Source organism: Stylophora pistillata, chromosome 5, assembly GCF_964205215.1.
Source record: "Stylophora pistillata chromosome 5, jaStyPist1.2, whole genome shotgun sequence".
Classification (NCBI taxonomy): Eukaryota; Metazoa; Cnidaria; class Anthozoa; order Scleractinia; family Pocilloporidae; genus Stylophora; species Stylophora pistillata.
Genome location: NC_142523.1, coordinates 12,225,424 through 12,248,511, shown reverse-complemented (window position 1 = coordinate 12,248,511; position 23,088 = coordinate 12,225,424). Strand labels below are relative to the sequence as shown.

At 39.2% G+C, this 23,088-nt stretch overlaps 1 protein-coding gene across 4 annotated transcripts in view; it reads right to left on the bottom strand.

Moving 5' to 3' along the window:
- LOC111344327 (uncharacterized) overlaps positions 1 to 22,918 on the bottom strand; it is a 47,908-nt gene extending 24,990 nt beyond the window's left edge. Inside the window, exons 1-14 of one of the 4 annotated variants that reach the window (XM_088760221.1) lie at positions 22,799 to 22,918; positions 10,687 to 10,953; positions 8,951 to 9,445; positions 8,377 to 8,535; positions 7,682 to 8,173; positions 7,394 to 7,552; positions 6,470 to 6,736; positions 4,294 to 4,788; positions 3,717 to 3,875; positions 3,022 to 3,513; positions 2,733 to 2,891; positions 1,999 to 2,163; positions 601 to 1,263; positions 123 to 217 (exon numbers count right to left, since the gene is read on the bottom strand). In XM_088760221.1, the coding sequence (XP_088616347.1) occupies positions 123 to 217; positions 601 to 1,263; positions 1,999 to 2,163; positions 2,733 to 2,891; positions 3,022 to 3,513; positions 3,717 to 3,875; positions 4,294 to 4,788; positions 6,470 to 6,736; positions 7,394 to 7,552; positions 7,682 to 8,173; positions 8,377 to 8,535; positions 8,951 to 9,445; positions 10,687 to 10,953; positions 22,799 to 22,880 (4,149 nt within the window). In that variant the 5' untranslated portion in view covers positions 22,881 to 22,918. Of the gene's footprint in view, positions 1 to 91; positions 1,264 to 1,998; positions 2,164 to 2,732; positions 2,892 to 3,021; positions 3,514 to 3,716; positions 3,876 to 4,293; positions 4,789 to 6,469; positions 6,737 to 7,393; positions 7,553 to 7,681; positions 8,174 to 8,376; positions 8,536 to 8,950; positions 9,446 to 10,686; positions 10,954 to 22,798 lie in introns of those variants that run through there. The other 3 variants (XM_088760223.1, XM_088760222.1, XM_088760220.1) reach the window with 3 other exon arrangements.
- Positions 22,919 to 23,088: the final 170 nt, after the last annotated feature.

Here is a 23,088-nt window from a genome sequence, read left to right as displayed (position 1 = left end):
AAATTTTTGCAAAAGACAATCAGATCTTAATAAAGTTCTGAATTGTGAATATCAATAATGCGCATTTCGAATTTCTGACTGTGGCATTAAATCCGAAATGCATATTGATGGCAATAACACACCTCAATTAACATTCTGCAATACATTGAGTAGTTTTCTACTTCTCTGACCGCGGTGAGACTGGGCCTCACATCCACATTCGTCCAAACCAAAACACCTGATGAAAGAGAACACTCTCGAGGACGATTTCAATAGTGGAGTCTTTTAAAAACGCCCAATTTCTATTGTGGACAAGTGAATACAGATGTTTTTCAAAACGATGACGTGAAAAAAATCACATTCTGTCCTTTACATTAGTGTTTTCGAGTGTTTTGTGTGGACAATGGGGGTGGGGGTGGGGTAACGTAACAAACTGTATCAATCGATACCGTAAACAACGTATTTCTCTTCCTGTTTTAGGGAGTCGACTCCAGTCTTCTTCGCAGTCGTTGCTTTTTGGTCATGCAACGCTTTCTCTGAGAAAAAAAATGTGTTCTGCAATAGGACCAAAAAAACTGCGAAGGAGCTGGGATGGAGTCGACTGTTCAATCCGTGACTTACCACAGCGTGGGTGTTCGCGCATGACTGTGGCGAGATGATGGGGATCCGCCGAACAGTTCTTCTCTGGCACTTGACTTGCATTGTTAAGTGCTTCTTTCCAGTCATGGGCAGCTTCTATGCACAGCTCAGTCAAGCACCACTTTTCTCCATCGACAGACTCTGATTTCTTGAGTTTGATGCAATATTTGACGGCTTCATCATAAATTTGTTGGATGTTCTTACACGGGTCGCCAGAAATGATTCTGATACTGGCCGTGTTTGCGGTTACTCCCCAGTGATCGCTGTCTGTCACGCGGATTTGTAAATCAAAGAGTTCACCTTCTTTGAACACAAAGTCTTGCGTTACCCTCATTCGTCCAGTGAATTGATGAATGCAGAAATAATTTTCTGGTTTGACTGCGCCTGCCTTTAAGCAGGGATCGACCAAGAATTGAGGGCAAGGACCAAGCTGTATACAAGGAGAGTCCATTCCAAAACTACGTCGCTTTCGCCCTAAGCCAACGCGTGACTGTAGTGGTTGTGTGACACCATCTATGTTAAACACAAATGGCCGCACCAGGGAGGACAGAACTGTATTTACAGTAACATTCACGGCCACCGTTTCGTTGTTGATGTTCTCAGGCAGGAAAACTACTTGGTCATGAATTTGCAGGGGATTTGCATCTAAAAAGAAATAGAAACGATTATCCAATAGAATTTCTAAAATGTTGGAAGGAAAGGAGAACGTTTAAAAAATTCAGTGAAATGGAATGAATCGAAAAGTAAACAAGAAAAAAGCAAAAAAGAGAGAAGATTAAGTACATATATGAGAAGGTAAAAGGAAAAAGAGGACTGGAACGGTGGGTGAGTGGGTTAAGTTTAGGAACCCGTGCAAGAAATCGTGATCAATATGAGACATAATGATTTTGAAATTTTTTAGAGATTGATAATAATAATTAGTTTATACCACAGAAGTGGCTTGTGCTTTTCGAGCGCGCTGATTGGCTGCTTCGGAAATGATTAGTAGGTACTAGTCACCTCCAAGCAGCCGAAGAGACAAAATCGCGTGTAAACAAATTAGTTTCTTACCATATTTTGGTGTATCGACAGAAATAACTGTGTTTTTTTTGGTTTCTGTGTGGTATATACTAAAACCACTATTCACCTTCGGTGAATAACTTTGAAAGATGTGTTGTGTTAATTATCCACAAATCACAAGAAAGATTGATTAAACATTGTGCAACACTTTTTCTTCAGACATGCATGTTTTTAATACACTGTTTCGTTTTCAACTTAATCTGTGTATAATTAGTACTTGTGGCAAGCTGGAGAAGTCCTATACTCACCCAAGGTATAAGTTCAGTCTTAGCAATAGGTTTTCGCAAAACGATTTCGTTTGAAAACTTTGTGGGCGCTCACCTAAACAGTGGGACTCCCTCGACACTCCTGTCTTGTTAAATGTCCGTTTCTCTCCTGGACACTTCTTACACTCCTTTTGACCTTTTTCCTCCTGATATGTGTCTGATGGACACCTGAGACAGGAACTGTTAAAACCAGGAGCGAAACGAAATCCAGGAGCACAACCTAAAGAAGTAACATCCGGTGGGTAAGGGTGGCCTGAAAAAGTTCAGTCATTCGACATTTTATCAAAGCAGTTTCCAACTGAGTATCGGAAAACAAAACCCAAGGAAATCACCACCACCAATCAGAGCAAAGGTTAACATCATCATTAGCCAATGAGGACTCAAAATAGAAACAGGCAACCTGCTTGAAGTGCGGGAAAACGAGAGTGACCAAGTCGTGATTAGCTTTAGTTTTTCATTTGATTGGTTGAGGCGGTGGGGCATGTTTTCTGGACCAATCGCAGACGGAAGTAAAACAAAACCAAAGCAATGCAGGATCATTTTCGATACAGGAGGCTCGCAAGCAACTGTGATGACTATTGATGATCCGGGGACCATCTATAGAAAAAAAAAATCAAAAAAAAGGAAAATACATACAGAAGAAGTCTTTAAATCTGAAATATTACATAGGTATATATGATTTTATGCTCTTTAAAAAAAAGTCAAATGTGAATCCCCCATTTGGATATTAGATTGGAAACCACTAAAGAGAGAAAGTGCTTCAGCACAGTTTTCTTGTTGTTGTCATACCTGTGCAGTTGGCGTGGTTTGTCATTCCTGTTTTACCAAATGTTCCTGTATTAACTGGACAAGTCTTACAAGATGTTTGTCCTTGTTCATCCTGATAAGTGTCAGCAGGGCAAGGGAGACAAGAACGGTCGGTGACGAAGTGAAATCCAGGCAAACAACCTGAAAAAGTAATACAAGTAGTCTTAAACGTCTGAGAAAAACACAAAAGCTGTTTCTCATCGATGGAATGTCTACTACCCTAAAAAAAAAGGCAAACACAAAAACAAAGCAAAAAAACTAACAGTCTTACCGCATTTAGTACTTGACACTCTTTTTGAACCAACGGTACAGCAGGGCGGTGGTATATCCCCACCACAGCATGATCTCTTCTCCAGAAAAGATGGCTGGTTAATTTGGTGTGTGCCGTTGTTTTGAGTAATGTTTGGAGCGTTTCGGTCAATATATCCCTTCAAGGTGAAATTTGCAGCGTTTATACAGGTAGTAACATTCGAAGCCACTTGATCATCAGCTATGTCATTTGATGCTGTATAAGTAAACGGCACTCTGAAGTAAACATTGCTAACTCCTGGGGGAGATGATGTTATATTTCCGATGGTGAGACTCACCTCACTGCATTGTTGAATACTAAGATAAGGATTGTATAAAATCAGAAAAAAACTGTAAAACTCCTCTGTGATATTTCTGATGGTGTTAATTGTAAGGCCCCCTGGAATTTGGTAGTGGAATATGGAGTCTAATTCAAAGCACCGTTTCACGTCGTAGTTACCAATCAACGGAGGGTCTGCAAGGTAAACACAAGATACTGTGAACTTGATGCTTATTAAGAGAAATAAACGGAACGGGCATTGAAAAGGTATATCCAGGATGGAGAGAGGTTGGGAAGCTAGCTCTCTCCACCCTGGTATATCTGTGCTCATGTGCGCCCTTTCTATCCCATCTTACCGACACATTTGCGGATTTTGTGGGCTGATATTGCAGGCTCACCTGAACAGCTGGAATTACTAGTCGTTCCAGTTTTTCCAAATGTTTGTTTTCCTACTGGACACTTCTTGCATGAACTTTGACCTTGTTCGTCCTGATAGGTGTCTGAAGGACAACGCTGACATAAACTGCCAGGAACAAAATGAGAGCCTACCAAACAAGCTGAAGAAAGGAGAAAGAACTCGGCTTAGGAACCGGTGATGATTACTTATTACTGGGGGGGGGGGGTGGGGGTGATCGGAGAATTTGGTCGTATCATGATAAAATTTACCTGATCCCCCTTAAGACTTTGTAATATTCTCCGGGGGAGCAGCGGGGGTTCAGTCCCAAACAGAGCCTAGGTTAAAAGATTGCAGAGGTCAATCATTTGCGCATGTGCGGAATCATTGAAACGACGAAGAGACTAAACAACCTAACGAAGTAGTGTAAACTAGCAGAGTTTAAAAAGCTCATAGCTTTTTCGATAGCGTCCAATACCCAATGGTAATTCAACCGGATACCTGTGCTTAAAGAAACTTCTATTCCTTACTTTCCCTACTTCTTTTCCCTTTGTGTTGGTGAAAGGTTGTAAGCAACTTACCACATTTGGTGCTGTTAATCTGTATTGAGCCCACAGCACAGCAGGGCGGTGGTATATCCCCACCACAACATGATGTCTTATTTGATATCGTGGATAAATTGTACGCGGAGTGATTCATACCTCCTTGAACTATTTTTGGCGTATTTGAGTCTAAAATGTGCTTGTAGTTAGATAAAGTGCTGATACAGTTTGTAAGATTTTGGGAAACTTCATCGTCTGGAACACTTGTAGATGCTGTAAATATCAGTGGTATTCTAAAATAAACACTTTCCACTCCAGGTGGAGAGTTCAGTATGTCCTTTTGGGAGACTGCTACACCTCCTATGCACGCGGAATGAGATGAGAGAATCCCGAATACTCCGCTGAAAATACTTGAAAATGTACTCTTTGTGCTACTTATGGTGCCACTTGTAAGACCTCCCTGGATCTGATAGTGAAATGTGACGTCCACCTCGTAACATCTCTTCACATCATAGTTGCCAGTCAGTGAAGCATCTGAAACAACAAAAAAACGTAGACTTTAGTTCAAAATGACCAACTGCAGCCTGCAACAAATGTTCTTGTTCTTTATTAATTAGCCGGGGGGGGGGGGAGGACTAAGGATTGTTCTTTTGCGGGGGGAGTCACATTGCGTTCAGGAAGAACTGAGGGGGTAAGTCGTCTTAGTTTAAAGAGGGGAACTGTAGAAATTTGACTGCCAAGGAGAGGGGACGATTAGATACTACAGAGCCTTATGAGGGGCTGGTCGCTCGGGAAAATTCAACTGTGACACAACCAAAGTCTTTCGGACCCCCTCCCCCCTCTCCCTGGACGATAAGTAATGACCGGCCCTCAAGAGAACAATACTGGTTTGACCAGTTTTTTTTCGCTGCGTGTTACGCGATGATTTCATTTCCAGCCATCACAACAGGTAGTACCTCGAAAGACAGACATTTTTTTCTTTAAATTGAAGTGAGCTTTACTAATGTATAGAAGAAAACAAAATTGTACCAGTGGTATATATTTAAATAATGTTGAAATTGTGTAGGTTTTTTTAATATGAATAAAATATAAAAAGCTGAACAGACAGAGTATAGTCAAAGAATCTCAACATCACATGAGAACATGGTTGGATTACATTTAGTCTGTGAAAGAAATTGCATTAGGTGTCTTAGCTTTGATCGTTCAAATCCTGACTGAGTGACCATTTTTCCTTACAGGGATACTGCTGAATCATTCCTTAAGATCATTAGAATTAAAGATCGAAAAGAAAATGAGCACCAACCTGGGAAGCTTTCATTGCTAAACGAATTCTTTTTAAACAACAACAAACATATGAAACATATGTGTGAACTGCGGTTATGAGACGTATATGAGAACGATCCTTCGCAGTAAAGCACTATTTGAGCAATAGTGAAAATCAGACCTGAAAAAAATTTCAGGCCTGTACGGGATTCGAACCACTGGCCTCTGCGATACTAGTGCAGCGCTCTACCAATTGAGCTAACAAGCCAACTGGGAGCAGGCCATCAAATTAATTCGATATAAACCCGTAGATGATAAATCAAACAACAACAAACATATGAAACATATGTGTGAACTGCGGTTATGAGACGTATATGAGAACGATCCTTCGCAGTAAAGCACTATTCGAATCCCGTACAGGCCTGAAATTTTTTTCAGGTCTGATTTTCACTATTGCTCAAATAGTGCTTTACTGCGAAGGATCGTTCTCATATACGAATTCTTTTTGTTAGCACATCAGGAAATGTATAGAGAAGAAGAGTGGTGGAGAATGTGGATAGGATATATAAGTGTTAAATTTGGTAGTATTCATCATTTGCTTTACATAGCTCGTTATCCTATCTGTTAAAACTACATTGATAATCTCATCATTTGTCTGGACGAGTTAAGATATCAATTTGCGCCCAAGGACGCTGATAGGAAAAGAGTAAATTGAAGCTATCAGGGGCATACCGTGAGCGTTTGAAGAGGACAATACTGGTCATTGTGTTCTACTGACTTGGAATTCACCTTGCTAAGGAAATTCCACAACAAACCATTCTTGCATCTCACACAAGAAATATTACATACCTTAGCTACGAAGAAAACCTTCCTGTGAAAAAAGAAACATGTCAAGTAAAAGGAAGGACGTACGGGCCGACATTTGTGACGACGTCATTAGTCAATCGCTTACCAACAATTCTGTACACGTCTTGTGCCCAGTTTCCGCCAATTCCGTTCACACATCGGGTCGAAGCTCCGTACTTTTTGTAGGTCACATGAGCCTGCGGTCCGGACCAGCACTCTCCGCCATCCTGAACTCCAAACACTGAGTATCCAGTACTCTTTGCAGCCTGCGCGCACTTCTGAATTACATTGCTATCGAACCTCCAGACACCAAGCGCTTCTGGCATGGCTCGAGTAGGATGGTCTTGAAAACATCCAAGGCGGAAAACATTGACTGCCGAAAACAAAGGCATAGCGGTTTTCAAAGCATTCGCTCTACAACTGGCGAGCTTCTAGATCTATAGGAATGCAATGCGTAAAGCAATCGATCTGTCTTTGCAGACAGATTGTGTCTTTTTTTTTTTAATTTTACGTGGGTTAATCTTGTATCAGCGAATTATTCTTTTTTTCCCTTTTAAAACCCAAGGAAATTACAACCACCAATCAGAGCAAAGGTTAACATCATCATTAGCCAATGAGGACTCAAAATAGAAACAGGCAACCTGCTTGAAGTGCGGGAAAACGAGAATGACCAAGTCGTGATTAGCTTTAGTTTTTCATTTGATTGGTTGAGGCGGTGGGGCATGTTTTCTGGACCAATCGCAGACGGAAGTAAAACAAAACCAAAGCAATGCAGGATCATTTTCGATACAGGAGGCTCGCAAGCAACTGTGATGACTATTGATGATCCGGGGACCATCTATAGAAAAAAAAAATCAAAAAAAAGGAAAATACATACAGAAGAAGTCTTTAAATCTGAAATATTACATAGGTATATATGATTTTATGCTCTTTAAAAAAAAGTCAAATGTGAATCCCCCATTTGGATATTAGATTGGAAACCACTAAAGAGAGAAAGTGCTTCAGCACAGTTTTTTTGTTGTTGTCATACCTGTGCAGTTGGCGTGGTTTGTCATTCCTTTTTTACCAAATGTTCCTGTATTAACTGGACAAGTCTTACAAGATGTTTGTCCTTGTTCATCCTGATAAGTGTCAGCAGGGCAAGGGAGACAAGAACGGTCGGTGACGAAGTGAAATCCAGGCAAACAACCTGAAAAAGTAATACAAGTAGTCTTAAACGTCTGAGAAAAACACAAAAGCTGTTTCTCATCGATGGAATGTCTACTACCCTAAAAAAAAAGGCAAACACAAAAACAAAGCAAAAAACTATCAGTCTTACCGCATTTAGTACTTGACACTCTGTTTGAACCAACGGTACAGCAGGGCGGTGGTATATCCCCACCACAGCATGATCTCTTCTCTAGAAAAGATGGCTGGTTAATTTGGTGTGTGCCGTTGTTTTGAGTAATGTTTGGAGCGTTTCGGTCAATATATCCCTTCAAGGTGAAATTTGCAGCGTTTATACAGGTAGTAACATTCGAAGCCACTTGATCATCAGCTATGTCATTTGATGCTGTATAAGTAAACGGCACTCTGAAGTAAACATTGCTAACTCCTGGGGGAGATGATGTTATATTTCCGATGGTGAGACTCACCTCACTGCATTGTTGAATACTAAGATAAGGATTGTATAAAATCAGAAAAAAACTGTAAAACTCCTCTGTGATATTTCTGATGGTGTTAATTGTAAGGCCTCCTGGAATTTGGTAGTGGAATATGGAGTCTAATTCAAAGCACCGTTTCACGTCGTAGTTACCAATCAACGGAGGGTCTGCAAGGTAAACACAAGATACTGTGAACTTGATGCTTATTAAGAGAAATAAACGGAACGGGCATTGAAAAGGTATATCCAGGATGGAGAGAGGTTGGGAAGCTAGCTCTCTCCACCCTGGTATATCTGTGCTCATGTGCGCCCTTTCTATCCCATCTTACCGACACATTTGCGGATTTTGTGGGCTGATATTGCAGGCTCACCTGAACAGCTGGAATTACTAGTCGTTCCAGTTTTTCCAAATGTTTGTTTTCCTTCTGGACACTTCTTGCATGAACTTTGACCTTGTTCGTCCTGATAGGTGTCTGAAGGACAACGCTGACATAAACTGCCAGGAACAAAATGAAAGCCTGCCAAACAAGCTGAAGAAAGGAGAAAGAACTCGGCTTAGGAACCGGTGATTACTTATTACTGGGGGGGGGGGGTGGGGGTGGTCGAAGAATTTGGTCGTATCATGATAAAATTTACCTGATCCCCCTTAAGACTTTGTAATATTCTCCGGGGGAGCAGCGGGGGTTCAGTCCCAAACAGAGCCTAGGTTAAATGATTGCAGAGGTCAATCATTTGCGCATGTGCGGAATCATCGAAACGACGAAGAGACTAAACAACCTAACGAAGTAGTGTAAACCAGCAGAGTTTAAAAAGCTCATAGCTTTTTCGATAGGGCCCAATACCCAATGGTAATTCAACCGGATACCTGTGGTTAAAGAAACTTCTATTCCTTACTTTCCCTACTTCTTTTCCCTTTGTGTTGGTGAAAGGTTGTAAGCAACTTACCACATTTGGTGCTGTTAATCTGTATTGAGCCCACAGCACAGCAGGGCGGTGGTATATCCCCACCACAACATGATGTCTTATTTGATATCGTGGATAAATTGTACGCGGAGTGATTTATACCTCCTTGAACTATTTTTGGCGTATTTGAGTCTAAAATGTGCTTGTAGTTAGATAAAGTGCTGATACAGTTTGTAAGATTTTGGGAAACTTCATCGTCCGGAACACTTGTAGATGCTGTAAATATCAGTGGTATTCTAAAATAAACACTTTCCACTCCAGGAGGAGAGTTCAGTATGTCCTTTTGGGAGACTGCTACACCTCCTATGCACGCGGAATGAGATGAGAGAATCCCGAATACTCCGCTGAAAATACTTGAAAACGTACTCTTTGTGCTACTTATGGTGCCACTTGTAAGACCTCCCTGGATCTGATAGTGAAATGTGACGTCCACCTCGTAACATCTCTTCACATCATAGTTGCCAGTCAGTGAAGCATCTGAAACAACAAAAAAACGTAGACTTTAGTTCAAAATGACCAACTGCAGCCTGCAACAAATGTTCTTGTTCTTTATTAATTAGCTGGGGGAGGACTAAGGATTGTTCTTTTGCGGGGGGAGTCACATTGCGTTCAGGAAGAACTGAGGGGGTAAGTCGTCTTAGTTTAAAGAGAGGAACTCTAGAAATTTGACTGCCAAGGAGAGGGGACGATTAGATACTACAGAGCCTTATGAGGGGCTGGTCGCTCGGAAAAATTCAACTGTGACACAACCAAAGTCTTTCGGACCCCCTCCCCCCTCTCCCTGGACGATAAGTAATGACCGGCCCTCAAGAGAACAATACTGGTTTGACCAGTTTTTTTTCGCTGCGTGTTACGCGATGATTTCATTTCCAGCCATCACAACAGGTAGTACCTCGAAAGACAGACATTTTTTTCTTTAAATTGAAGTGAGCTTTACTAATGTATAGAAGAAAACAAAATTGTACCAGTGGTATATATTTAAATAATGTTGAAATTGTGTAGGTTTTTTTAATATGAATAAAATATAAAAAGCTGAACAGACAGAGTATAGTCAAAGAATCTCAACATCACATGAGAACATGGTTGGATTACATTTAGTCTGTGAAAGAAATTGCATTAGGTGTCTTAGCTTTGATCGTTCAAATCCTGACTGGGTGACTATTTTTCCTTACAGGGATACTGCTGAATCATTCCTTAAGATCATTAGAATTAAAGATCGAAAAGAAAATGAGCACCAACCTGGGAAGCTTTCATTGCTAAACGAATTCTTTTTGTTAGCACATCAGGAAATGTATAGAGAAGAAGAGTGATGGAGAATGTGGATAGGATATATAAGTGTTAAATTTGGTAGTATTCATCGTTTGCTTTACATAGCTCGTTATCCTATCTGTTAAAACTACATTGATAATCTCATCATTTGTCTGGACGAGTTAAGATATCAATTTGCGCCCAAGGACGCTGATAGGAAAAGAGTAAAATGAAGCTATCAGGGGCATACCGTGAGCGTTTGAAGAGGACAATACTGATCATTGTGTTCTACTGACTTGGAATTCACCTTGCGAAGGAAATTCTACCACAAACCATTCTTGCATCTCACACAAGAAATATTACATACCTTAGCTACGAAGAAAACCTTCCTGTGAAAAAAGAAACATGTCAAGTAAAAGGAAGGATGTACGGGCCGACATTTGTGACGACGTCATTAGTCAATCGCTTACCAACAATTCTGTACACGTCTTGTGCCCAGTGTCCGCCAATTCCGTTCACACATCGGGTCGAAGCTCCGTACTTTTTGTAGGTCACATGAGCCTGCGGTCCGGACCAGCACTCTCCGCCATCCTGAACTCCAAACACTGAGTATCCAGTACTCTTTGTAGCCTGCGCGCACTTCTGAATTACATTGCTATCTAACCTCCAGACACCAAGCGCTTCTGGCATGGCTCGAGTAGGATGGTCTTGAAAACATCCAAGGCGGAAAAAATTGACTGCCGAAAACAAAGGCATAGCGGTTTTCAAAGCATTCGCTCTACAACTGGCGAGCTTCTAGATCTATAGGAATGCAATGTGTAAAGCAATCGATCTGTCTTTGCAGACAGATTGTGTCTTTTTTTTTTTTAATTCTACGTGGGTTAATCTTGTATCAGCGAATTATTCTTTTTTCCCTTTTAAAAGCCCTAACAAGTTAGTTTTCTTTTTCATTTCGACGCAAAAAAAAAAAAAAAAAAAAACTTATCGAGGCAAAATTTGAGGAAGGAATTTGGTTCCGAAAGTTAGGTAACAGGAAGTTCATTTTCTATGCTTCCATTACATCACTCACTCAACGAAATTTCCTTTGGGCAGAAAAAGCGACATAATCCTTGCCGGTGATTGAGTTTAGGTATCACGATGATACAGTCACCCTTTCTTTCCGGCAAGCTGGAGACATTTCAGCGATGTTTGCTTTAAAACCAGCCAATGGATTATGCATATCAATTTTTAGTTGGCAGTGCACGTTTTATTTTCGGAGAATAACAACAAAAAAAGTAGGCGAGGGCGGAAGATCAGCTAACACAGACACTTAAAACAACTAAAGATCAGAAATGCTTAAACCTTTTGGATGTTTCAATTAATAAATGTCAAAGATTTTTAGATAATGGGACTTAAATTCTGTTATGAACTTATCAGTTGTTAGGACACATCATAAACTAAAGCATTAACTAAGCAAGAATTTGAGTCAAGCTTTTCATTTTAAGACTGGGAGTGGGGTGGGTCGAGTTTTTTTTTTCGTTTTTCTTCAGTAGATGTTGGATGGCTTTGTTTTAAATTCCTTCTTCTTTCAAAGCTCCTCCTTTATTTAAGATGGTTCTGTTCTCTTTCAGGGTTTCATTTTTATTCAACCTACATGATACAGTTTTTATGAAGACTTTTCCGTTCCCCCTTTCCGTTATCGCAAAAACCCCAAATACTGCAACAGTAGCTGTAAAGATTGTTTCATTCTATAAAAATGTATAAATGTCTACTGGGAAGAAAATTAATCGGAGCAATAAATTTCTATTGTTTTCATTCCTTTCAGTAAAGTAAGAACTAAAATATCATTATTGGGTACATTGTACATGTTTGATGATTTGAAAAGCAAAAATTTTTAAAATGCCTTCATGAATTAAATTACGACATTGCTGTAATGAGGGATGATAATTTACATGTGTTTTCGATATGCCCTATCAACAAGGCTTTTAAGTTTTATACATTTGATTCGTGTCTTCACTAAAATATTTATTGCTCTTGCTTTTTGTCACTAAAGTTGAGCATGAACGACCCTTCAATTCTGACAAGCGGCACCATTGCCTCCAAAATATTGTGTATTGTCTCGTACACTGATTGACGTCGAACAACGTAAACACCAGCGTCTGATACTGATTTTTCACAATATACTTTCGCTAGAGATATTTCGTCGATAATAACAACAGAGCGCGCGCAGCGCAGCGACCAGAATTGGGCAGGTTGTGACTGTTCGACCGAACCAACAAGGTGCTACTTTAAGCATGCGCGGGAATTCCATTCATGTGCGTTAGAAAACTCAAATCTAAAGTGCACACACTGCAGGCACACAATTGGGCATAACACGAGGGCTCCACGGGAAGCCGCGCAAGAGTTTGTAAGCCGCGTTTGAGCGGAAAAGGATACCGATTAAGATGTAGATGAAAACTTCATGGATTCTCGCTATTTTGCAATTCTAATCAGCGTACTTGTAAAGCAACAATATTTATAGATAAGGCTATATATTTCAATCAGAACTCATTTTAATTGAAGTTTAAGGCAAGTCTGTAACTTGACTTTCTTTGTTTAGAATTGTGTGATTCTATAATTTTGCTGTAGTTATCACAATTGTAACTTGTACTGTCCCTGATTTCCAGCGCAATATTTTACAGTATGACTCTTTTTCATAGTTAAATTTTTTAGAATGTTATAATTTTACATTTTAAATTGTACATTTTAGTAGTATTTAGGATTATACTTGTAAGTGGAAGATACTAGCTTATCTTTAGCTACTCTAAATTCGAGGTTAAATAAAGTATACGTATGTATGTATGTATGTATGTATGTATGTATGTATGTATTCGGATGGCATTTAATACTCAGTCTCAAGATTTCAATGGTGCATGGTGTTCTTACAAATGATAATACCTAAACTAAACATTGATACAATGAATTTGCCGCAAGATATTTGACTCTTAAAGAGCGGGGTTCTAGAAAGGTAAGGATCCTCCCACAAATAGGACTGAGATTAATGAGCACACCTTGGCCCTCTTTTAATCCATGATTGTGTTTTGACCTGTCTCCTTCCCTTTAACCCTTTAACTTAAAAGATCTTTTTGTTAATTTTCTCCTCGAGGTGTCAACAACAACAACAACAACAATTTATTCTTTGAATTTTTACATTAAATAACAATGGGATAGTTTGCTCCGCAAATAGCTAGAAAGTTACAATCGTGGCGGGGTAAGACAAGTACCTAAATAACATAAATCGTCTAATATCTTAGGACAAGGAGTCGTTATTTACACAGTCACACAGTCAAAGAGTCACACAGAAAAAGATAAGAGGACTTTTCAACTTTGTAGGTGTATCTATGTACCTACTTTTTAAAACGATCATGGGGATATGAAAATTAGTAATCTTCTTTTTCTAAGGTATCATATAGTAATTTGCGAAGGCTGCCATACATTTCCCAGTTATATAGTTATGAGAATTTAGTGTAAGATCAAGATAGAAACTTTAACCTGATAAGTTTGAGTGTCCTAATTACCTGTTTGCTTGGTAATGTACAGATATGATAAGGAGAGGTTATATGTTAATCACTTCTGGGAGTTTAAGTGTCGGCGTTCAGGGGTGCATAGATGAAGAGTTCCTTTTTTGTACTTTGGGGCATAAAATTTAAATTAATTGGCCAACATGTAATGCACAAGGCAAGAATATAAGTGCCTTAGCTTTATAGGTTAAAAAGTTAAAATAAGAGAGTTTGCTAACCATATCCTAATTTTTGTCTTTCTCTGGATACTTGCACAAATAACATGGTCATTATTTGTCTCATTCACTCTCAATGTCCACTGAGCTTATGAAAAGATGATAATCTCCATTCCTTTTAAATGAGGAGAGAAAAGCCTGCCCTCTTACAATGGATACTTCTCCTGTGCATAAACAAATTACTGTTTTAAGGCACTCTGAAAATTAAAATTCAATGGCAGACCCAGGGCTGTGGTTAGCAACCAATTCTCACCTGACCTGTTTTAATGTGTACGTGAAGATTATTGTTCCAGGTAGGCCAACATTTATAATTAGTTGTAAAAATGTCCTGATCGAGTCATCGCAAAAAAGTTTGACTCAATTTTACCTAATATAAAAATAAAAAACTTGCAATTTATTTCAGTGTTCTTCTTTGGAGTTGTGCATCAAAGTTTTGAAGTCATAGTAAGGTTAAACTATAGGTTTATAGGAAATCTGCATGCATATGGATGTTTTCATCATCAAAAGTCGGGTTGCGGCTACTTTAAATGACTTTACCACATGCCATATGGGTACATCCAAGAGTTGTAGAAAAAGTTTGCCTAGTTTTTTTCATTTGTACACATTTATTTTTTGAAGAATCTTGGTTATCAGGCCTACACTGAATTCTAATTTTTTAACCTAATTTCACGTTCTTTTGAGTTTTGGTAGATCTCTTAGTATCAGTTATCAACAGGCCTTTTTAAAACTTCAATATTATTACATAAAACCTTGCAGATGTACTTGTGTGGTGCATCAATTTTTCCCCTGACCCTTTTAACGGTTTACTAGTGTATCTAAAAGATAGTAATACTGCGACCCATTTTATTGATAGTGACATAACTTACGCAGTGATTTATCTATCTATGTGTTCCAGGACTTACATTGAGAAACATATCTCTGAAGTTATTTTCTGCGGGATGGAAAGTATACTAAATACAGAGAAAATAGCGCCGCACAGAAGAAAAATATTGCCTTTTGCAAGAATATCTCATCCGGCTTTGTCAAACCTTGAGAATACAGATGGGGAAATGACGTCTTAAAAACTAACCCTTATTATTACATCGCAAAGGAAAGTCATTAGGAGATATCCTAATAAGAGCTTAATTTTGAGGGCAGAAGATTTAAAAGCGAATGGCAGGAGGTTTTTAAAACGAATGGCAGGAGTCGCACGGGCCCTATGAATACCATCGGTCAACTGCCTTTGGCTTTCCGGCTTATAGGCTTAGCCACAAGTTGCTCGGCAACTTTTCGGCAACTTTTGAGATTTTCGGCAACTTTTTAGAATTTTGGCAACTTTTAGAATTTTCGGCAACTTTGGGCTTTTTGAGGTTCTTTGAAGCCACTTTCTTCATGTTTTGAGCCACATTGGTCAGATTTCGATAGACATTTATTCAGTTTATTCTAAAATACAATAATTAGCCCCTCCCCCCCATGGATTGATTTTTGTGATGCCATATCACGAGGTCAGCGGTATCACGTTGCATGTTTTTCAAGATGGCGGACAATTATAGTGATTCCATCGTGGCGATTAACTATGATCGTGGCAACACGTCAAATGAAAACTGTATTATGTGTGTATATAACCATGTTTTGTTCATGCCATTCTGATAGACTATTTGTTGATCAAGGGAAATGGAAAGAACCTCTGATGTTATCATTGGACTTCAAACAAAGTTTTGATAAGAAGCAATGTGCGAGTTTTTAATCTTTAACACCTAAAAAGGTACGAAAAGCACAAAAATTTTGGCAACTTTTCGGCAACTTTTTGGAAATTTAGCAACTTTTCGGCAACTTTTTAAAAAAAATAGCAACTTTTTGGCAAGTTTAGACACTTTTATCGGCAACTTTTATGGGATTCATCGGCAACTTGTGGCTAGGCCTACAGGCTTACCGGCGTGTCAACTTACGCACCGTAGAGTTATCCATTGATTAATTGACTCCTTTCATTGTACTAATTGAACTGTCCTTCATTCAGTGATCAAGATAGTAGATTTACCATACAATACTCACGATTAGTTAATTTGTCTGCTTAGGAAAGTACGGATTGACAACACGATTGAGTTAATATAGGAAATGTCCTTACAGTAGTAATGTAACGACCAAAACTTTAACGACCAAAACTCGTCTTTATTGGTTTTCTATCTGCTCATCGGACCTCGTTACTCAGGTGGATATGCCTCCCAAACATCTCAAAAGACGGAACATTCTTGAGCGACTGAGGTCATGTGATGATGTCATGTGACAAAAAGGGCGGGAAAATACAAAAATAGGGAATCCAGCAACAAGTAACGCTCATAGTGCAAGGCAATACAATAGACACAACCATCCTGGCGCAGTGCACTCTTGTTAAGAGCTGCAATGTATTCTGGTAAAAAGTGATGAATTTGAGAATTCGCATCCCCACTATTCTTTTCCAATTATGATTCTTTTCTATTCTTTTCCAATCCCGATTATGTTGCTGCTCGCTTGCTACGTTCGCTGCGTAGCAATTATGTGTATATATGGTTATAAAAGTATAGTCAAATTGAGGTTTTGAGCACAGCCTATACATCAAATTTATGTAATACAAATATTGTATCCTTCCTAAAACTAGGTTAAAAGAATTAAAAGTCCCCAGCCCTGACAGCCCAACCTCGTCAAAAACTCAGCAACAAGAGTAAGAAGCAGATTAATGACACAAACAGCCAATCCTATTCCCACATACACTCTCCTCAATCCTGTTAGCTTTTCAGAACATGGCATTTCAGACATGGTGTGTGTGCCACAGATTTTCTATTTCCCTGCATAATTATTTCATAAGGTCGTATCCTAATAGCCAATTTACCCTAAACGGATACCACATGTATCGGAAAGACAGAGTCAAAGGTAGCGGAGGACTCTTTCTTTATTTCTCCTCTGTAATTCCATCAAAGAAATTAACACTACCGAGAGCATACAAAACGCTTGAAGCTGTCGCTGTCGAATCCAGGATAGGGAGAACTGATATAGCATTACTTGCTATCTATAGGCCGTCTAGACCGTCTAGGAAAGGCAGAAAAATACCATCCGAGGACAAATACCTTCAAAAAGTAGAGGAAGAAATCATCGACATCTGTCAGTGGCTATGTTTTCAAAAACAAACAATCGTCATTGTTGGTGATTTAAACATGGACAGGTTACGACCTGACAGTGCTGAGGGAAAGATTCTAACTGATCTTCAAGAAATTAACAACTTGGAGTGCTTGATAACAAAACCAACAAGAATATCAGTTCACTCATAAACGCTTCTCGATGTTCTGCTCACAAATACCCAAGAACTTTTTGTAAAAAGTGGAACGTACGATCCAGGACTAAGTGATCACTGTATGGTATACGGAGAAATGAAAGAGAAAGTTCATAAGCACAGAACGAAGGTAACTACCTACAATCAGACGAGGAACACTGATTTTCAACAGCTCAACCACGAACTTCTAGTAGCACCGTGGCATGTGGGTGAAATATTCACTGATGTAGATAATAAGTACGAGTATTGGACCGTCCTCTTTGAGTGCACAGTGAACGCACACGCCCCTATCAAAAGAAAACGTGTGCGTGAAAAGGACGTACCCTACATGACCCTAACTTGGAAAAAAGGGATAAGGAACAAGAGGAAACACGCCATACTGTTTGCGAAGAACCGAACGCCAGAGAACATGGAACTTAAAAGAAAGTACAGGAATATTGCCACACGCGAACGGAGGAAGGCTATCATGGAATACTGGTTCACCAAGTCAGAGGAGCTGAAATCTAAGCCAAGGGAGTTTTACAACGCCTTTAGGCCATTTATTAATAGCAAAACTAAGGAGTCCACCTTAATCAGTTTAAAAACAGAAGAGGGCATCATTGTAAAAGATCAATGCGAGGTAGCTGAGCAATTAGTGAACTATTTCACCACAGCTGCTGTTAGCATTGTAGGAGACAATGCTATTTGCATCACAGAAGAGAACCATGACAACCATGGCAGCATTAAAGCTCTAAGAGAAGCATACCAAGGAACGCACTTCGAGTTCAATCGCGTCAGCAAGGATCAAGTGCAAAAGGCGCTTGAAAATATCAACCCCAATAAGTCCTGTGGGTGGGACCCATGGAGCACCGCCTAAACTCCTTAAGAACGTGGCCTGTGGAATTGCCCCATCGCTAATGACTCTTTACAACAGCTGTGTCGAGCTGGGGCGATGGCCTTGTGCGTGGAAAATGGGAGAGTGGACGCCAGTGTTTAAAAAAGGTGACAGACAACTGGCGAAGAACTATCGTCCCATCACGTCCCTTGTTGCCGTAAATAAGACATTTGAGCATATGCTCAGTAAGCAAATCACCGGGCACTATGACCCAACTCTCTATCAGAGAATGACAGCTTATAGAAGACATCATAGCTGTCAGACCACTCTACTTAGACTCGTGGAAGACTGGAAATCAGCTGTTGACAGAAAGGAACTGGTGTACATACTGTCTACTGACTTGAGTAAAGCCTTTGACTCTCTTAGCCATTCTCTAATCGTAAAGAAACTCGAGGCCTATGGCATTGGACAAAATTCTCTCAACCTTCTTAGATCATACTTTGACAATAGGCTCAATAGAGTATTGTAATCTTTATTTAGACACGATCAATTCATCAGCCTATAAAAATAAATATCACATACGCTAAGATATTTAAAATTAAAACTACATACTATAACACTAAAGCTGTTTTCCGTGAATGCCGTGCGTTAGACTTAAAAAATGTCATTGATCTTACGTTTAAATAACCCCAGAGACTCTGTGTTCCTTATATCGCGTGGTAAACTGTTCCATAATGTGGCGCCATTGTAGCTAAAGCTTTTTCTGTAATAATTAGTGCGCGGTAGTGGAACATTAAGCTTATTTTCAGAGTCCCTGAGGTCATAAGCAGAGTCACGCCACGTAAACTTTGAATATAGATACCTTGGAGCTAGCCCGTGCAGACATCTAAACATCATGGTGGCTTTATGGATTTCCTGCTGGCGTGCAAGATTTTTCCACCCTAAAAACTCGAGTAGCTCAGTTGCATCAGCATCATAGTTAGAGAATGTCAACACACGGGCTGCTCTATTCTGCAATTTCTGCAGTTTGTCTCGTAGCGTTTTCCCACAGCTACCCCAAACAATGTCACAGTAATCAAAGTGAGGTTTTACCAAAGCTTGGTAGATGAGATGTAAGGTTGATGCTGGGATCAGGTGCCTAATTCGCTTTAGGGCCCCGATACCAGAGGCGATCTTTTTCGTTAGTTTTTCGATGTGACTATGCCAATCGACTTTATCGTCTATTATTACACCAAGCGATTTTGTAGCTGAAACCTGGCTCACTTGAGTATTGTTCATTCTAATCGTTGGTGAAGCTGTGAGAGTATTCAGTCTCTGCCTCGACCCTATTAGCATGAATTCGGTTTTAGTCATGTTCAACGTGAGTTTGTTCGCTTGTAGCCAGTTGAAGACGTTTTCTAGGTCTTCATTTAGACAAAACTGAACGTTCTCAAGATTGCTTCCCACATATGTGAGGTGCGTGTCATCGGCATACATTCTCGGTTTACAATTTGATAAGCAATTTGGAAGATCGTTGATATATAATAAGAACAATAATGGACCGAGAATGCTCCCTTGAGGGACGCCGCAAGTCAACGAGTAGCTACTGGATAGCGACCCGTTGACAGAGCATTTTTGTGTTCGGTTTTCCAAATATGACTGAAACCATCTGAAAGATTTTCCATGTATACCATAATAGTTTAGTTTCGATAGAAGGATCTGATGATCAACAGTGTCAAAAGCTTTTTTCAAATCTAGTGAAGTGAAAATAAAAGGAGTGACAAGTGACTGGAAAAGGATGGTGCTTGGCTGCCCGCAAGGCTCGTCTTTTGGCCCCCTTCTGTGGAATTTGTTCCAAAATGATATGTCATTTCATATAAATAATGCTAATTTGAGCATGTATGCCGACGACCATCAGATGTATGTCACGGGGAAGAAGCATGACGTTGTCGCGCAAAGTATCAAGATACATGGAGAGAAAGCTCTATCCTGGCACAAGAACAACTATCTCTCAATCAACCCAGAAAAGTTCCAGCTATTAACGATCAACCCGAGAAATGTTGACAAAGACAAAGATAATCAAAATTTTTCTGTTGATGGTCATACTATTAAGAGAATGGGGGAAATACGGCTTTTAGGAGTTCAAATCGATAAAAAACTGAGTTTTGCTAGTCATATCAGTGATCTATGCTCTAAGGCCAGTCAAAAAGTAGGGGTCCTAGTGCGACTACGCAATTTGATACCCTGTAATGCTAAACTATTACTTTACAGGTCTTCAATTCTGCCCCATCTAACCTACTGTCATTTAGTATGGCACTTTTGTAATGCATCGGATCGGAGTAAGCTTGAGCGGATTCAGGAGCGAGCACTTAAGGCGGTGTACAAAACTAGATCAGCGTCCTATCAAGAACTGCTACGTCACGCCAAACCAACGACGTTGAACAATCGGCGCCTACAAGAAATTGCCACTTTGATGTTTAAAATTAAGCACAGTCTCGTACCTGAGAATATTTCTGACTTATTTAATATAAAGAACACTTAATATAATTTACGGAACAGTGACTTTGAACCGCCAAGATTCGAAACTATAAGATTTGGTAGGAATTCTATTAAATATATGGGACCTCTCATCTGGTCGAAGTTACCAAGACACCTAAGAACGATAGAAACTCTAAATTCGTTCAAGAAGAACATAAGAAAAGTCGACCTTCCAACTCTCGTTGAAATTTAAAACTTAACTAAATAACTTTATAATCTTTTAATTATCTACTGTAAATAACTATCATCTACATTTGTAAATGAATTTGACTTTTAAATTTTTTAGTGTCCCCCATTAGCTTATAGCTAAAAACATAGACACTTAAATAAAGTTTTTCATTCATTCATTCAAGGGTGTTTACAAGTTATGGAAAACAGTTGGGTTAAAATATGTTACAGATATTTGCCGGTTTGTTACAGCAGTGTGGAAAAAATGAAGGCAAAACTGTGCATTGAATGCATAGCCTGATTTGTGGCATGAGTTGATCAATTTTGAAACAAAACCAAAGCCGTTTCAAGTAGTTTGATGGTAAAATTTTGTCACAGTGGACCAATAAAAGTCTTAGTAACTGGTCAAATGAATACTTTTCTTCAGATCAACAAAAAGTTATTGTTGTGTTTCATGTTAAAATGTTGCAGAACCTCCACCTTCCAGTAAACTAATTTATTTGCGAACGTTAGAGACTACCATTTAAAAATTTTCAGCCTCTCTAATGTGGCCAATATCAACATTAGCTTGTTTACAACTAGATATAAAATTTGATTGATGTACAAAATTAATTTCTGTAGTTTACAAGTGTTCTCAAGGTGTTTCTCTACACATGTAGGTTTCTACAAATATCTTCGTTGTGAAATCCTTAGTCTATCGTTATTATAAAGTGTAAAATATGATATTCTAGTTAAAGTTTGTCCTCGTTGAATCAAACTTTCCTGTACACGACTTTTACCCAGGGCTCACCGGTTTCGTTCACACACTTGGTCGAAATTCCGTACTTTTTGTACGTTTACATTATCATTGGCCAAATTCTTGAAGCGTGGGAAGCACGAATGACCAAGTCGCTATTGTTTTTAGTTTAACGTCTGATTGATCGAGAGGATGGCGTGAGATTTTTGGACTAATCACAGAACAAAGTTTAGTAAAACCAAAGCAAGGATCCCGGATTACTTTCGATACTCAATTGACTATTGCTCTATATGCAATAACAGCAAGGCCTTTTACAAATTGATCGGCGAAAATGAAAGTCACGTTCATTGTTAGCTTCTTCATTTCATGTACTACATAGTTACCTTTCCAACTCTTGACCACTACAAGTTATTCGATTAGGACGAAAGCGCATATCATGTTTTGACCAGTCAATCCGTCGGTCGCCTAACAAACACGTGGAATGGTGCAACCGGATAGTTGTACCTCATGTGTGTATGAAAGTTTTAGATAGAGATTCAGCTTGTGTAAACTTTCGTAGTAGATAATAAAAAGAATTAATACTTAAACTGGCCAAGTTAATTATGTACAGATTTTTGTTTGGGTTTGAGCGGGATATCAAACTGAAATATTTCGATCCTCATAGACATTGAAATAATACTATGACATATTGCAAAACATTTGCCTGTCAGTTTCTTTATCTACTCGACGAGAATTCCACAAGTGCCTAACTTCTGTCTCCAAAATTGTTGTGGTCGGCTTGTCAACTGGTGTAACAACCAGCTTTCAAAAATTTTGTCGCTGTTTGGAATCGAGCGCATTATAAAGGCAATGCTAGGGTAGTGTCCAATGGGATCTACAAAAATCAACAAGTTACAAGTAATTTCACGAATTTACGAACAATTTGGTCAAAGGCATCTTCGGCTTATTGTGCTGTTTCCTATACTGCAGGAATGATGGGGAACAAGGAACTATAACAATATAAGCGCTTGAATATAAATGCTTTCGAAAAATTTCGTACAGGCACTTTTAAACTGGGTCCGGGGTTTCATTCAAACCCCGCCTTGAACTAAAAATTCATTATCGAAACACAGACTAAATTGAAAACTTCAACCTTTCTTCCTTCATAGCAAATATTATTGATGCAATCATAAAGGTGTCTTCTCAACATGTAAATTTGTCCATAAAAATGTCTGTGATGCGATTCGATCTCGAGCGACATCCGTCTCGGATAATCTCGCGCAATGGATTCTTAATTGACTCCCCGGGATAACATCCAAATTCTCTCTTACCTGAAGTCGATTGACTTGGTATAACGCAGACGAAGACGAAAAACGTTAAATATTTCATCAAAGTTCCTTTTCTGCTCATCATCTTTGCTGTGTTTTTCAGTTCAATGAACAACAATTGCACGTATAAAGGTCTATCATCTAGGCGGAAATGACCTTACGGGGTTGTCTCAAACAATGAACCGGAAACACAACATAGATCTTAAGCCCACGTAAACTTTAACATAACAATCAAACTGGAGTATACCAGGAAATTCTTTAATAGAACATTTCTCGAGCACAGAATTAGTGAT